Source organism: Colletotrichum orchidophilum, assembly GCF_001831195.1.
Source record: "Colletotrichum orchidophilum strain IMI 309357 chromosome Unknown Scaffold_166.1, whole genome shotgun sequence".
Lineage (NCBI taxonomy): Eukaryota > Fungi > Ascomycota > Sordariomycetes > Glomerellales > Glomerellaceae > Colletotrichum > Colletotrichum orchidophilum.
In genome coordinates this window covers 1-15,785 of record NW_019173122.1, presented here as the reverse complement: position 1 = coordinate 15,785, position 15,785 = coordinate 1, and the positions used below count along the sequence as shown (strand labels likewise).

General features: G+C 53.7%; 5 protein-coding genes across 5 annotated transcripts; 3 read left to right on the top strand and 2 right to left on the bottom strand.

The window, feature by feature from the left end:
- Positions 1-91: 91 nt before the first annotated feature.
- Positions 92-3,677, bottom strand: CORC01_12796 (STAG domain-containing protein; the record flags this gene model as incomplete). Its single annotated transcript, XM_022624414.1, has 3 exons — positions 92-2,965; positions 3,104-3,237; positions 3,293-3,677. 3 exons carry the CDS (start codon positions 3,675-3,677, stop codon positions 92-94), a joined length of 3,393 nt encoding a protein of 1,130 aa, XP_022469059.1.
- Positions 3,678-4,967: 1,290 nt separating this feature from the next.
- Positions 4,968-5,957, top strand: CORC01_12795 (UreD urease accessory protein; the record flags this gene model as incomplete). Its single annotated transcript, XM_022624413.1, has 1 exon — positions 4,968-5,957. One exon carries the CDS (start codon positions 4,968-4,970, stop codon positions 5,955-5,957), a length of 990 nt encoding a protein of 329 aa, XP_022469058.1.
- Positions 5,958-6,464: 507 nt separating this feature from the next.
- On the top strand, positions 6,465-8,126 carry CORC01_12794 (RNA polymerase III RPC4; the record flags this gene model as incomplete). Its single annotated transcript, XM_022624412.1, has 2 exons — positions 6,465-6,903; positions 6,958-8,126. 2 exons carry the CDS (start codon positions 6,465-6,467, stop codon positions 8,124-8,126), a joined length of 1,608 nt encoding a protein of 535 aa, XP_022469057.1.
- Positions 8,127-8,540: 414 nt separating this feature from the next.
- On the top strand, positions 8,541-10,113 carry CORC01_12793 (FAD dependent oxidoreductase; the record flags this gene model as incomplete). Its single annotated transcript, XM_022624411.1, has 2 exons — positions 8,541-8,819; positions 8,908-10,113. Coding segments are annotated over 2 exons (1,485 nt in total), but the record flags the coding sequence as incomplete, so codon positions are not given.
- Positions 10,114-10,469: 356 nt separating this feature from the next.
- Positions 10,470-12,057, bottom strand: CORC01_12792 (integral membrane family protein; the record flags this gene model as incomplete). Its single annotated transcript, XM_022624410.1, has 6 exons — positions 10,470-11,026; positions 11,111-11,178; positions 11,233-11,321; positions 11,383-11,679; positions 11,736-11,840; positions 11,905-12,057. The coding sequence occupies 6 exons, from the start codon at positions 12,055-12,057 to the stop codon at positions 10,470-10,472; spliced, it is 1,269 nt and encodes a 422-aa protein (XP_022469055.1).
- Positions 12,058-15,785: the final 3,728 nt, after the last annotated feature.

Genomic DNA, 15,785 nt, shown 5'->3' with positions numbered 1-15,785 from the left:
GGGGGGGCTCGAAGCCATGATCCTTGTATAAACAGAGCAAAAGAACTCAAAGATGTGCCGTGGTTCATCCTCCCGCAATCAGAAAATTGATTCAGTCGCCCAGTATATCGTCGTCATCATTAGTAGCAGGAGGCTCCTCCATGTCAGGCTTCTCTTCCTCCTCTTCCTCCTCCTCCTCCTCGAGTAGCTCCCGCCGTCGCAGATCTTCTTTAGAGCCCTCTTCCGGCTCATGCTCTTCAACTGCTTCTTCTTCCTCTTCCTCTTCATCCTCATCGTCAACGACAATCTCCTCGCTACGGGCGGGCTTTGCGGCAGTGGACTTGGTCGTCGTCGCCTTGGACCTCTGAAGCTTCTTGCCGTACAGGTGATCTCGGACCTTTTTGGGGTCAAGGTAGGCGACTACCTCACTGAAGTTCTTGCCAAGCCTGCTCTGGTTTCGAAGAAGTCGCTTGTGAAGCTTGCCCGCGTATGGGCCTGTCTGATCAAGGACCTTCTGGGCGATAGCGAGGACATATTTGGCCGCCAATTCACAAAGAGCCTTCTCAGACTTGAGCTCAAGTGCCAGCTTCTCTTCTTGAGTCAAGCCTTCGTCTTCGTCCTCCTCCTCGTCAGAGTCGTCGTCGTCCATTGGTTCCTCATCTTCGGCTGGCTCGTTGAGGATCTTCTTTGTCCGTTTGGCATAAACCTTTTCAACGCCATCGTAGATTGCAATGAGCTCGGGCAGAAGCTTGGGCTCAAGCTCGTGTGCCAGCCTCGCTAGTTTCTTGTAGTTTGCATTTCCGCGAGAATCTTCGGTCCAGTTTCGCAAAGAGCCGAAGAGCACGTGGATATCGCATAGAGCACCAGTGGCAAACATACGGATATCGTCGATGATAGCTCGAGACGACAAAGTCTTGATCAGGCCGACGTCATACCTCTTACGCAAAACGGAAACATGATCAACCACAGTGTCGGGTACTTCGGTCTCGCTTTGAATAAGCTTCTGGAAGTTCCGCACCTTCCACATGAAGTAGAACTGAAGACCCTTGATTGCAAATGAGACGACCTCATCCTCCAAGTCATCGATGTCTTCGGTCTGTGGATCAAATGTACCTCGACCAACAATGTTAACGAGTAGCTCGATCGTAGATGACATTGAGTCGGCTGCGCGTCCCTCCGTTTCCAAGACTTCTACACAGTCGGATATGCGAGCAAGCTCACTAATCTTCATTAGCACGCTGGAAAGCGCCTTGAGGTGCTCCTCGGCCAGATTGCCACGCATAGAGAGCTCGCAGGTCTTGTCGAAGCTGCGCAGGGTGTTGATGACGTTCTCCCACAGAACCGCAAGCTTTCCATCAGTCAACTCCTCAAGCTCATCATACTGGCGAGAGTGGAGGAGAGCTGCGGCGGCCTCGGCAACAACTCTCTTGTCATCATGCCTGTTGAATTGAGTGCTGAGCTCATCCAGCAACTTTTCGTACTTGGTCGAGTCTTGCCGTAAAGTTTGGAAAACCTCGAGGTCGAGAAAATGCTCCATCCTGAGAACGATCGTAGCGGTGGATGGGTCAGCACCAAATTTGTTGAGGAGTTGAGGAATAGCTGTCGCTAATTCCAAAGCGGTCTCCTCTTGCGCCTCAGTTACCTCTGGGCGTCCACTCTTCTTTTTATTCTTCTCAATCTCGGCTGCTTGCAGCATCGACATCTTAACTGCGGATGCCAGAACCTCGAGCAGGATGGCTTCCTCGGTGCCCTGTGGCCCAACCGCCTTCTTAAAGGCAGTCTCGGTTGAGGCACCATGTGACTTGGATTTAGACTTTGAACTGACTGTGTGGTCGTACAGCAGGTATCCTGCCAGGAGCTCCCACTGCTTTACATACTGCACTTTTTCGAAAAGGGCCTGGGAGGCAAGTGAAATGCGCGTGTCCGGAACGTTGGCCTGTGTGACATCTGCGGCAATAGCAAGACCTGAGCCATTGTCGTGCTGCTCGCCCTCGACTTGCGCATCAAAGGCCGCGAGGTTCTCCGCTAGGCATTTGATATTGACCCACATACTGCGAGGCGAGTCGTAATCGTCCTCCTCGATTTCGCCGAGTGTCTCTTCGAGGGCTTCCTGCCCACCGAGCTCTTCCATCTTTCCGTCAATAGAATCTTCGACGCAGGAGATGAAAAAGTTGACAACCGCTTTTCTGATCCTTATGTCGCTATCGAAGATGAGTTTACCGATGGAGTCAACCTCATCTGGTTCAAGCATTCCGGTATCCCGTAGTACGTTTATGACAGAGATCGCAGCAACGCGCACGGAAACCTCGGCGTCTTTGGTTGAGATCTCGATGAGACGAGGCCGAAACCGGTCAATGAAGTGGCCCAGTTGTTGAACGTCACGTCTAAAGATGCGTGCCAATTGCCTTAGAACTTCTTGTCGGGTAGAGGCGACAGTATCTGATAGCATCCAGCCGAGGTAACGGAGGTACTCTGGCTGCATGAAAACTGTAGAAAGACCAATGATCCAGGATCCCAAGGATTCGACACATTCCGTCCTGATACGCGGGTCAATATCTCGGTATCTGTGAATGAATGTAGTGTCGAAAAAGTCCTTGATGTGGTTGCCACACAACTCTCTGTTGTCGTTGGCCTCGTCGAGAGTGCGTTGCATTTCTGCCAGCTTCGCCTTATTCTTTCCCCTCTTGGCTTGCGCTACTTGCTGCTCGATTGCAGTGATTCGTGAGTCGAGTGTGTTTGCGACATCGATAAGGCCGTAGACTAGGGAGAGAATAACAGTTGTCGCGGTGTGACGGAAAGGGCGAAGTGACGAGGTCGACATGGATGCTATCCAGCGGACGAGGTTCTCCATCAAGGTGGCGTCGTTGTACAGGACATCTGTCTCGTGAACGCTGCGCACAACGCCCCTGAAAAATCCAGTGAGGAGGTCACGGAAAGCCTTGGTGTTCTTCGCCCTGGAAATGAGGGGATACTCAGTCACTTGCTCCTGTACTCAGTTAGCTAGTTGGTCCGCGGTACAAGGCCATGTCATTTTCTGATGGGAACATGCCTCTTGGAAAAGATCTTGAAGCTCAGTCAGTCGAGCCTGGCAATTATCAGGATCGCGAATGTCGTCTTCAGTGACCTCTAGGTCGCAACCAGAGCACTGCAGCACAAGGTTGACGAGCTCTACAACAGCAAGGGCATCATTGACTTGATATCTGGTCTGCCACTTATCCGCAACCTCGTCCGAGGGCAGTCCCGAACCGAAAACATCGGCTATAGACGTGTCAGATGATGGAATCGGCGAAGACATCCCAGGGCAGCGACTTACCATATAGACCCTCACCTTGCTTGTCGGCGGTGGCGATTCTGACGGATTTCTTCGGCCTCGATGGAAGACTTGCGGAATGACCAGACGGGGCTACGCCGTTGGTCTTTGGTTTCTTGATCGCAGGCTTCTTTACGCGGCTCCCTTGCGATGCGCCTGATCGCTTCTTGGGTCTGGCGCGGGGGCGTTCGTCGTCACTGTCGGCAGCATCGCTCATCGTAGCATCCGACAGAACGTCATCGTCTTCGTTTCCTTCATCGTCATCATCGTGCCTTTTGCGCTTGGGCGCGGTGACTGGCTCTGGGCTAAACTTTTCGGGGGCTCGCACGACGCGTCCAGATCGACGACGCGACGACTCGGGTTCGGGGGAGGCTGTCGCGCTCTCCATAATGTCGCGTAAAGGCGTTGTTTGAGTATCCTCTGAATACCTACAGATGATCGCAGCAATCGGGACAATTATTTCGCGCCGATGAGCGAGGGGCCGAAGGGGTGGCGCATATGAGGAAACTTGTCGCGTTGAGTATGTGCGTTTACGTCGAAGATGTTTAGGTGACGGACTCTCCAATTTCGCGAGTGGCAGACGGACACGGCCGGGTTGGGGTGTGGTGGATCGAGGCGCTGGTCCCTGCCTTGGTGCTGTGCGTTCCTTGGATGATGCAGCTGATTGGCGAATTAGCAATGTCCGCCAGACGCGGAAGGAAGGACAAGACCACGCACCTAACCTGGAAGTCACCTCAGGTATGAGGTGATACGGCGAGATACCTACCTTACCGACCTACTTTACTACCTAAGGTAGTATGTACCGATCAAGGTAAGGTAATTTGCACTTTATTGGGTTCCTTGAGGAGAATACACACGGGCACTTTGGTAAAGCATACCAAATTTGCGGCCGGAGGCTTGCTCATCTACCTTAGAATCCTCATTGAATCTTGGGTAGGTTTCTACCGAGGCCGTGTAAGATAGTCGTGTTCACTCGAGTAAGAGCAAACGAATGCAAGCAACTATATCCATACTTGAGGTTCCTTTGATGGCCTTACTAATACACCTTAGTATTCATTCGTGCAAGCTGAGAATCAGACACTACCTTATATTCTCGCCATTTCCACATCGCACACGTTTCATACAATTCTTTGATAACGCCACATGGTGTCTTGTGTCAAACGACGACGATTCCATTGCATATCAGTCAACATCAATTTCTAATAGCAGCTTGAGTTTTCAGTAAGGACGGGTTTGTACGTGAGGAGACTACAACCGCTTTGCGTACCTAGGTGATGGTACGCTTACTTTCCAGGGATACCGTAAGCTCGCAAGGCGCCTACGGCAGCACAGTGCGAAGACGGAACCATACGCCGGCAAGTAATTGGCGTTCACACTGAATTCCCAGACTTTAGACCCTCCCCTCACGCAAATACCAAATACCAAATACCGTATGCTCGAGCCAATTTTGGGCAAGTAGCAATCTGCCCTAAAGACAGGATATATCGACCCTCAGTGACCAATCCAAATTTGAATCAGATTTTCGGTGCGTTGCCCTCGAGACTTTGTGATCAACAAGAGCCATTTATTTCTAACCTTTGCAGCAGACGAAGAGCAGGCTCAACGATTGAGCATGGCTTGCCAGATTTACTCTCGGAGGCATCTAAACTGAACTCAAACGCACGCCAGCGAAGCAAAGATGCAGTCTCCGTTTCCTAAGTCGTCTTCGGTGGCCGGCGAGGGCGAGATCGTAGCTCAGCTCTTGCCCAACGGTCTGTCAGGTCTCAAGGCCATGTCGTATCAGTATCCTCTGAAACTCATTTCTCCGACACCGGCTGCCGACCAGAAAAGCGTTCTGGTCTTTCTATTATCCTATGGCGGCGGACTTGTCGGGGGCGACAGCGTCAATCTGTCCATCCGCACTCTGCCAGGAGCAAACCTCAGCGTTGTCACACAGGGTCATACAAAGATTTTCAAGTCTGCGTCTCCCGACATTGTTACGCGCCAAACGCTCAATGTCCATGTAGAAGGCGATTCCGGCATTTGCCAATTGCCAGATCCAGTCCAGCCTTTTGATGGAAGCGTTTACGAGCAGACTCAGATATTCACAGTTGCTCCTAACGCATCTCTGTGCCTGTTAGACTGGGTGACGCAAGGCAGAACAGCGCGCGGTGAGGATTGGAGCTTTGTCAAGTGGACGGGACGCAATGAAATATGGCTGGCAAGGGAAGCGCCCGACCACAAAAACCGTTTGCTCGTTCGAGACACGGTCATATTAGACAGAGACAGCCAAAGCCTAGTAGGGAGATCGCTACGAGACTCTATGCATGGGAATGGCCTCTTTGGAACGCTTATTCTTAGAGGTCCCCAGATGCAGACGTTAGGCAACTTCTTCCTCGAAGAGTTTGGCGCATTACCCCGTATCGGTGCAAGAGATTTCAGATCGGCGGAGGCAAAAGCTAAGGAAGAAAGTAACTTGACAGAGCATGAACTATGGAGGCTGAAACGTATAGAAATGGAGACGAAAGACGGTATCTTGTGGTCGGCGGCGAGGGTCAGGGGATGTGTCATTGTGAAATTTGGAGCAAGCACTGTTGAAGCTGGTCGGCTGTGGATTGGCATCATGCTAAGTCGAGAAGGGACAGTTGCAAGAGTTTATGGGGAGCAAGCGCTGATGTGTGTAAAATGAGGTCTTGGAATGGAGGCAAATCAGCAGTGGTGTACCTTATTCTTGGCTATTGAGGAAACCAAGTCACATCTTGTTCGTTTGGTTCATCACATAAGACCCCGTATCAATTTGGACTCGATCCTGGCTCAAATACAGATACTTTGTACAGATTTGTTACGCACCTTACCTACCTACCTTCTGCACAAGGCCAGTGAGCAATGCGCACTCAGGTCGCGTTGCGTCGCATCTGTGCTTGAATGCGGGGTGATTCAACCCCACCACCTCTGGTGGCGGTACAAGGGGCAACAAATACCACAGATGTTTTGTCCCCCACTACGCTGAGGTAATCGAACGTCTTTTTCTCGAGGCGGCATCCGTGACTCTCCCACCAGATGCCAGCATCATTGCCCTGCCATTGTCGCATACTCCGCCCGAAAATACGACAACTCCCATTGCTCAATTGCAAGAACGTCGACAACAATATCATTCTCCAGGTTCATTGTTCATACCCCACTGCCGTCAGTCACCATGCCAGAGGGAGTGCCCCCGGCTCGAGGCGCCGGCAGGGCTCGAGGCCGAGGGACGAGAGGCAGAGGAAGGGGAGCTGCCAGCAGTGCCACACCAACCGCCGAGGGACCAGCATCGAATTCGACGCCATCTTCAGCACTGGGAACATTTTCGGTAACCGCTGCGCCTTCGAGAACCGCAACACCCAACCCTCCCGCGTCGCGGGGCACTTCAGTCAGCAGATTTCGCCCCAGAGTGGTGCGCAGAGACGAGGCGGCGCGTGATGCAATTGCAAGACAAGAACTGGAGAAAGACAATGCGAGGGCAAAGGCAGAAGCTCGTGCGCAAGCCCGCTCCCGGGGTCGCAGTCGGCGGGCTCGCGGTGATGCCATGGGTAGAGGTGGTTTCATGTCGCGAGCCGCGGTTGCCAGTGGCCCGTTCTCACAAATGAATATGGAGGGTATGTTTGGGAATGGAATCTCTCAGTGGGTCTTCAAAAGCTAACAGGATCTAGGAGGCGGTAGATCCGGCGGAGGATGGGGCGGTGGTGGTGGAGCAGGAGGAGGAGGCGGCGGAGGGTTCTTCGGTGGCGGCGGCGGCGGCCGAAAGAGAGAAGGCGGAGCCTTTGGAGAGGCTTCGGGCCATCGCGAAGCACGAATCAATGCCGATAGACTCGCTGGATACCCGGTCGACCGCGAACCCGACTCTGACGACGAAGAGACGGCGGCCCTCATCGGCGCCAAGCCTGGTAATATCTGGCCCATGGGCATTGCCCGCATCGATAAGAAAGAGGAGAAGAAGACAATTGCAACCTCGGCCGAACTCGAGGCAGAAGAACAGGGGAAGGCTGAAGAGAGCCTCTTCGTTGAAGGAGAAGATTGGTCTGGTGCTATTCCGCAGGTGGAAGACGAGACCAAAGTCTGGCATGCGGCACCCAAGGGTGTGGTTCAGGTCAAGGCAGAGCCTGGTGGTGAACCAGGTACCATGGAAATTGCACCAGTCGATTTCAACGCCCACGTCAAATCCGCGACCCCCGATGTCGAGGAGGAGAAGGTCACCCCAGAACCGAAGACGAAAAAGCCGATGGCCGATCCTGAGGTGGAAATGATCACACACGATATGGAGCTTCTGCTGGGCGAATTAGGCACCGTCTCCGACGAAAATTCAAAAGCACCCGAAGCAGACGTTCCGAGCAAGGACGGACGGCTGTACCTCTTCCAATTTCCGCCCCTGCTTCCACCTCTGCACCCTGCGACTGCTCCCAAGGTCAAGCCAGAACCCGACGACGTTGTCATGCTCGACCAGCCAGGCGAAGCGGTCGATCTTACCTTGACGGATGAGAGTGCTCAACCTAAGACTGAAGAAGCTGAAATTGACCTTACGGATATCAACCAGCTGGTCTCCCAAGCTGGTATGATGGGAAAACTCAAGGTCCGTAAGTCAGGAAAGGTCGAGCTGGACTGGGGCGGACGAACACTAGAACTCAGCCCAGCTGCGGGCATGAACTTCTTGACAACAGCAGTGATTGTGGAGGAGTCGGACGAAAAGGCGAAGCAAGGTATTGCCGGTGGCGACAGTATCGGCATGGGGAAGATCATGGGCCGATTTGTTCTCGCGCCGACTTGGGGAGACGAGGAAGAGTGGGCCGTTGACCCAGACGATCTTCTCGTTCCCGAAGCGTAGGGCTGGATACCAGTACTTTCAAAACTCGGGACAGAATAGGATTCGTCATTGTTTGCGATTGACCTCGCCAGCGGTGTCAACAGATCGGACGGGGAAAGCATAGCCGTCAGTGGCTTTGGCACCAAGGTTTTGGCCAAGGTTTTGGGGGAATGGCAACGGATAGGCCAAAAAAATAAATAAAATAAAATAAAAAAGAGATACCCTAGGCTACTTTGCCTCACCTCAGACTGCTCAAATGGGACGAACTCGAGGGACGGCGTCGTCCTGTCGGTCTTCCCCACACTCCGCATGTGAGACCGTCCGTGAACCCAACCCCCAAGCCGCGGCTGCGGCGCTATGCCTGCGATAGCTTTTTGCAATCTTTGGAGTGATCACTCAAAGGCGAGCAGTTTCTCTGAAGGTTTTCTCTGAAGGTCTGGTCAACTGGGTGATGGTGAGAAGAGACTGTTGCGACTTGCTGGTGTGACGAGTAAATCAGCAACCACCCGCCCGGCCCAACTCGATCGAAAATTGCAGAGTCTTTCACCGTCCATTATGGAGGGGCACACTAAGGCCAGCTCCAACGAACCTATACATGTGATAATCATCGGTGCCGGTCTCGCAGGTCTGGCAACGGCTCTCTCAACGAAACTTGAGACTCCCTCCCACCGTGTGACGATCCTCGAGGCAGTCAAAGAACTGCAGGAAGTCGGTGTAAGTCTCTTCCCTTTCCTCCCACACAAGCGATTATCCATCAACACCCCTAGCATTCAAAGCTTGAACTCACAAAAGACGACCGCAGGCCGGCCTTCAACTCACCCCGAACGCGACACGCCTCCTCGAAGCCTGGGGTCTAAACCCGGCACTCGCTACCTTGGCGACCGTTCCCTCCACCCTCTCTGTCCACCGTTACGACGGTACTCGCCTCCTCGCCCACGAATCGCATCTCCAAGAGACGGTCCAATCTCGGTATGGCCATCCCTTCTGGGGCCTCCACCGCGTCGAGCTTCAGCGCGCCCTGGTCGACCGCTGCACCGCCCTTGGCGTCGAGATCCGCCTCTCCTCGCGCGTTCGCTCTGTGGACTTTGCCAGTGCAACCGTGACCCTGGACCCAACTTCCAATTCATCGTCGTCATCTCCTACTGTCTCCGGTGATGTAGTCGTCTGCGCCGACGGAATGTGGTCCACGACCCGCGCCCAGTTCCTCGAACGACCCTCGCCCCCAGCCCTGACCGGTGACCTCGCCTTCCGTATCGCGATCCCAATCGACTCCCTCAAGGGCCCCCACAAAGCCGAGCTCGAGGCATTCATAAAATCCGAGACTGTAAACTTCTGGATCGGCCCGCAGGGTCACGGCGTCTCCTACACCGTCAAACAAGGCCGCATGCTCAACCTTGGCCTGCTCTCGCCAGACAACCTACCCGAAGGCTCGACAAAAGTCCTCGGCGACGTCGAGGAAATGCGCCGCCTCTTCTCCAGCTGGGATCCTCTGCTCCGCAAGCTCCTCGACCAGGTCGACAGCGTCCACAAGTGGAAGCTCTGCTGGATCGAACCCCTGGACCAGTGGGCGAACCGCGAGGGAACCTTCTTTATGGCCGGAGACTGCTGCCACCCTATGCTCCCCTACCTCGCACAGGGCGCAAACTCCTCGCTCGAAGACGGCGCCGTGCTGGGTCACCTGCTCGGCAAGATCCGTGGCGGCCGCGAGACCGAGACTGAAGGGTCGAGCTCCCAGCTCGCTGCGGCGGCGGCCATGTACCAGCGCCTGCGCATGACGCGAGGCCAGCGCATCGTCATGGAGTCCTTTGCGCAACGCGATGACTTTCACATGCCAGACGGCCCTGAGCAGGAGCGCCGCGACGAGATCATGATGGCATCGTTGGGTCATGGGAAGGAGCCGCAGCCGGGGTTCCCTTCGCGGTGGACGTGTCCTGATATCCAAGGGTTTCTGTACTCGTACGATGCGTACGCGGAAGCGGAGAAGGCATACAGTCAAAACCCGTTTTGATTTTTTTTAGGATGGTGGTTACTTCAAGCTCTTTACAAGAAGCTGTCATAGGCTTTGTTTCTACCGAATATGGCCTCGGACTAGTTGTGTTTGCGCACACCAAGCGACGTGGTTCAATGTACATCCATACCAGTAAATCTCTGCGCCAAAGACCGATGTATCGTACCACGAGATCGCCACTGTATCCAGAATCCATACCGCTGGTCCGAACCTTTGGGCCGCGTGATAGCAGCTCCACGTCCTTCTTTTGCCCAGCATGCGATGCGCCCAAATGTCCCCTGAAATCCGTGAACTCCATGACACCACAAGGTATACATAATCATATCGGTACAATGGTCGGGTTTCGCTAGTCACCATTATCTATCCCTCCTCCCTCCTCCCAGACCAACCCGCCCACTATGCTGACTCTGTGCATCGAGACCGTCCAGGTCGACTGAAGACACACTTGGGGAGCCCAGCCTATCCCCAGTCCACGTGTCGCTCGCTTTATCTCCTTCGATTACGTACATCTCGCTTTTGGTATTGCTATTTCGTTTCCAGTTTGGTGGTGCCATGAAGTCCGAGCTGAGTTGCGTTCCTGCGGTCTTTGAGCCGCCTTGTGTGAACGGCCCCGGATATCCCAGCCGAGAATTCGGCCGCGGCATGGGCTCGTGTCTCCCTATCCCACCGAGCTCCAGATCTGTGTCGATACCGTCGATGTCGCCGGTGCCGTATGGGTCGCGGGGTGCCGATCGTGCGGTCCCTGACCTCATTCCACCGCTGATACGCCCGCTCATACCCGGCGTTCGGTCGGTCGAAGTGAAACCACTTAGTCGCCAGGCTCGGAGAAGCGGTCGAATGGTTACTAAACTTGAGGCCACGATGGCTACTCCAGGCTCGACGAGTGTCCATACCATGGCATCTGTTCCTGTAACTATAATCGAGTCAGTCAAGGTTCGATTTTGACTTCTGCCTCTCGAGTCCGGGAAGTTAGTTTGGGATCAAATGGAGAATGTACACAAGATATCGCTCAGATCGCTGAGGTCGGCTAAGAACTTGAGTCGTATGAGGGTTGCAATGCTGGCACTGGGAATTGTCAGTTGCTTTCCTACTGACTCGTCTCAGTCCAAATGAGCTTACAATATTCCTAAACCGAGAATTACGATTACAGTTGCCTTGGCCTGCTTGGTCATCTTGACGCTCCATATCATAGGAATAGGGAGCAGGGCCTAGATGAAGGTTACTATTAATCCAAAGGTAGGCAAACATTGAGTGAAATAGGTAGCTCACATATAGCCAATCACTCAAGATGGTCATGGCGCTGATAGAGTACGCCGCCGTCACAACGGCGTCTGGTGACACGCATTTGGAATTAGGTATGGCATAATCCCATTGCGCTTCGACAGGCGAGCACTGGAATAAATTCCAGAAGAAGATGACCACACTCCACACCGTGATGATCGCCAGACTGATATGGATGATCCAATTGTATAGTTTTGAGTTGGACAGCCGCAGCAGGAACAAGCCAATGCTCAGCTTGATAAATAGCATATCGAGGACATATGTAGCGGTAGCCAAGGATTGATACTATTCGGCCTTGTTAGTGACATGAGTGAGTCTAGTCCAGAGTAGAGCCAACGAACCATCAAAGCCGAGACCTCCCTCTGTTGATCGAGGGCTTGGTTGTGGTGACCGAGGCCATCATTAACGCCTAGGAGGATAAAAGAGCAAGTGATGGTGAATATGATCTGATTGTCACAGTTAGCATGGCTAAAGAATGCTCCGCCGAGGATGAGAACCTGCCTGGGCGACCAGCATGAGCCAGTCATCGGCCTGGAAACCCTTGGTCATGAAAGCTCGAACATAACATCTGAGAACGACGGACAACCAGGACAGTACAAGGAAAGTGATGGCAGTGGCTGAGAGAGCATCACCATTGCTCTCTGATAAATCTACCGAGGCCATAGGGCTGTGGTATCGAGAAGGTCTAGCGAGTGACGACGAGGAGAGAGCATGGCCAAACGGAGGAAAGAGAGAGGGTAGAGGAGCTTGGTAACATGGTTACATGAGCGAGACAATGGGATATAAGTTGGTTAGGATCGATGCACAGCACTGGAAACACCAGGGGCCCTGGTCTAGATAGGCCCTAACCTATGGGTTGGAATCCCAACTTCCCGAAGCGCGGATGAAAGAGGGTCGCCGACTCTGAGACCCCGGAGATGGGCCCCGGCAAGGCAGGGTCGACATGTGGAGAGGAGAGACGAGGATTCAATGGAGCCAGTCCAAAGCAGCCGCATGGATGATGATGAAATGTGAATTGAGGAGCAGTGGATCGTCGAGGAATGGCCGGACAGAAGTTTTGCGTCCCTCGTCTGATGCGCTTTTGTGACATAACTCCTATAGTCCTAGACCGGGTTATGCTTGTCCATCAAGGAGGAAAAGGGGAATACTCGTAAAGACGCACTAGGTAGCAGGGACTAAGAAAGTCTATTGGGTGTGGATGCCGCACAGTGGACTCGGTCTGAATAGCACTCTTGATGAATGTGTAATGTATTACACTGCACATATCTGTGGCCAGAGCCCGCGGGTGCAATTATTCAACGCCGCCTCATGTACGGATACGTGATGAGAGTTGCAGTCTGCAGAACAGACGCACATTTATGGAGCCCGGGAAGTGGGAAGCAGGGAGGGTGGTGAGCTCCCCCGGGAGGATAAAACGAAGGAGCCAAGACTTCTTTGCAGCTGGTCCCGCAGATGGGAGCACCTTGCGCCTTACGGCGCGTGTTCGTCGGTGGGGATGTTTGAAAAGAGAGGAGAGAGGGGGGACAAGAGGCGGCGGGCAGGAATAATTGGCATCCTGTGCTGTGCCGCTGCTTCTCTGGTACGGCCGCAGCAGACCACTTCCAACGCCGAGAGCCTACCTCCATGGTCGAGATCTCGCCGAGTAGGCCATCTTTGCAATCAGCCGGGCTCTGACATTGGTTGACAGCAGACGGTACCAGCGTGGCTTCGCGAAACCACTAGGAGCTGTCAGAGCATACCGCTAGGCCTTGGTTCCTTGTGTTTGCTGGAATTCGAATTTCTTGCAGACGGCGGTCCCTGTCTTCATGGTTCTCGAGATTGAGCTAGAAGGTCAAAATCAAGTCCAGGCCAGCGACCATGGACAAAATGAGGAAGTCAGCTCCGCTGAACATGGTAGACGCGTCGTAGTTTGGGCCCGGCGATTTGGAACATCCCTGGACGAGGTTGGTGTGGATTCATGCGCGCTAGCAGTGTTGATATAAAACGCATGGCTCAGATGGGGTTTTGCTCGCGAGGCAAAAGGTGCACTAGGTGCCACATGGCGTGTTATGAGCCGGAGGGAAACTCGCAAGCCTGTTGTGTGTGATGTGTGAAGCGTCGGACATGACGAGCGGAGCTATGCGGCGAGCGGAAGTAGGAGGCGGCAAAGCGGCGGCCCCCTGATTGGGCTGCATGTCGTTCTCTCGGATGCAGGCGAGCAAAGAGAAGACGAAGGGAAAAAGCAACGACGGATGCAACCCAGCTTGGCTGACAGTATGCACTGGCATTGGGGACGGGTGGGAGAGCTGCAAGAAGGGCTAGAGCCAGACCATGGACGACACAAGAGACGCGCAGTCCCCCGGTATTGCACATGCAGGTCCCGTTCTCTCATTGCCCAATCGTCATACGGATACAATCGTTCTCCATGAGTGATGAAGGATGACCGTCCCATCATCCTAGACTTCCAGTCTTCAGCGGTGCGGGGTGGGGAGGATACCGGGTCGTTAGAAAGTAACGAGAAGATGAACCTCTGTCCGTATCTTTGACACATGGGACCAAATTTTGAGTTCAATGTTGGCCGGATCGAGCCTGACCAGATGAATTTTGTCGTCGGCAGAGGAAGAAGCGCAGCGTGGTTGGATGCGGGCAATAATATGCCCAAGACGAGAGAACGGGGCTGCAACGGGGGCCGCTGGGGTCAACGCCGAACCTTCTGCAGTCCAAGACTCTAAACTGCACTTGTGGCCCTGGATCTCCTGGATTTCCGACGATTGTGACAGAGCCAGCAATAGGCACATCCAGGTTGCTGCCTCATGACAAAACCGCGGCGCTCAGCCCTCGGCCAATAGCGCACAGTTTTCAAATGTGTCGTAGATGAGAATGGGGTCGCGCGGGCTTGGTGTCGGGCATTCCCCAGGTATGGAGATTGCTAAAAATGAAAAGCTTGCTGTCGGTGACAGGCGGAGGGCCCGGCTCTGGGGGGGGGGGGACAGGGTGCTACGGTGCCTGCTAGCTCCATTTCCATGGCTCTTTTGAAGTTTGATGGCCGGGCCGCGACGAAGGTGGGCAATGAAACTTGAAAGTGGTTCAGTGGAATCGTGGATGGCGAGGGGCTCCCGAATGGAGTGCCAGAAGATGGCGTTCCTCGGTATCGACGATGAATGCGACTAGAAAAAGGCGCTTGTTCTTAGCACACGTCCCCCCAGAACTGGCACAAACCAACCGTTTTCTAGATGTGCAAGTTGAAGCCGATAAGAACGCACACTATCCGTACTAGTAAGATATGTAGATGGGTGGAGTAGGCGTCGCTCTCCACCTCAGGCACTGACACTGCTCCTCTACATAGTAGAAGCAGAACCAAAACCAGAAGGAGAAGCAATACGGATTACGGGCCCGGCCTTTCTCCATCCCTCTTCTTGCCTCCTGTCTATGCCCGTGTCTTGACTCCAAGGTACCTAGGTATTCATACACTGCCCCCGCTCCCGCTCCCGCTCTTCCCCTTCCTCCTCCTGCGCATTTGCACCTGCTTGCTGCACCAACGGCCGATGAGGTGGTCCAGTAGCCGTTGGCGTACCTTGCATGAGGTACCGCCCATGAGTTGCCAAAGTATAGTGTACTTGCAATCATAGTTCATTTTGCCCCATGGTTCCAGTACAAGTGTACTTTGGCTAAGATGTCTACACCAAAGTGGAGGTCGGTAGGGACCTAAGGTAAGGCACCCACCCTGTAAACCTGCCACCCAACATCAAGGAGGAAGGAGCCAATGCGCACAAAAGCACCAAAGAGCCAACGCCATACCAAACCCAGCTTACGAACGCGCAGGCAGGAAGGAAGGAGGGAAGGAAGGAGGGAAGGATGGGACTATTCATGTGTTTATGATTTACTCATGCGAATGGCGGCCGAGACACCATGGCCACATCGGAGGCCAGCTACCTAAACCCCCTGCCTCGTCTTCTCCGTCTTCTTGCAGCACCGGTGAGAATGGTTTGGTGAATCTCGACAGGAACTGTTCATAACACCACAGCCTTTTCTCGCTTTCTTCCCGATGTTCTAACAGGGCGTCAACCGCCTATCCTGGCGCATCTGACTGTGTGGAAGCGGATATTGGTACGGGAGTGTTTCCATATTCGAAAGGGGCGTTTCAGTGGTTCTCCTTCTGCATGGTTCATTGTTGATGCTTGAGGGATTGCATTCCTAATTGGAGACGCTGCATATTCAAATCGACATAGCCCACAAAAAGGCAGCGGGTACAGAATCACCGTTAAGGATTCAGCGTGGTCTGATCATTGACGTTCACTGCTCCTCTGCTTTGAACAAGACAGCGGCAGAGTGCGCTTACACACAGCTGTGTAGGAATATCCGTACTTTGTCGACGAACTCGGTCATATGTCAGACTTTTTTTTTTTGGGGGG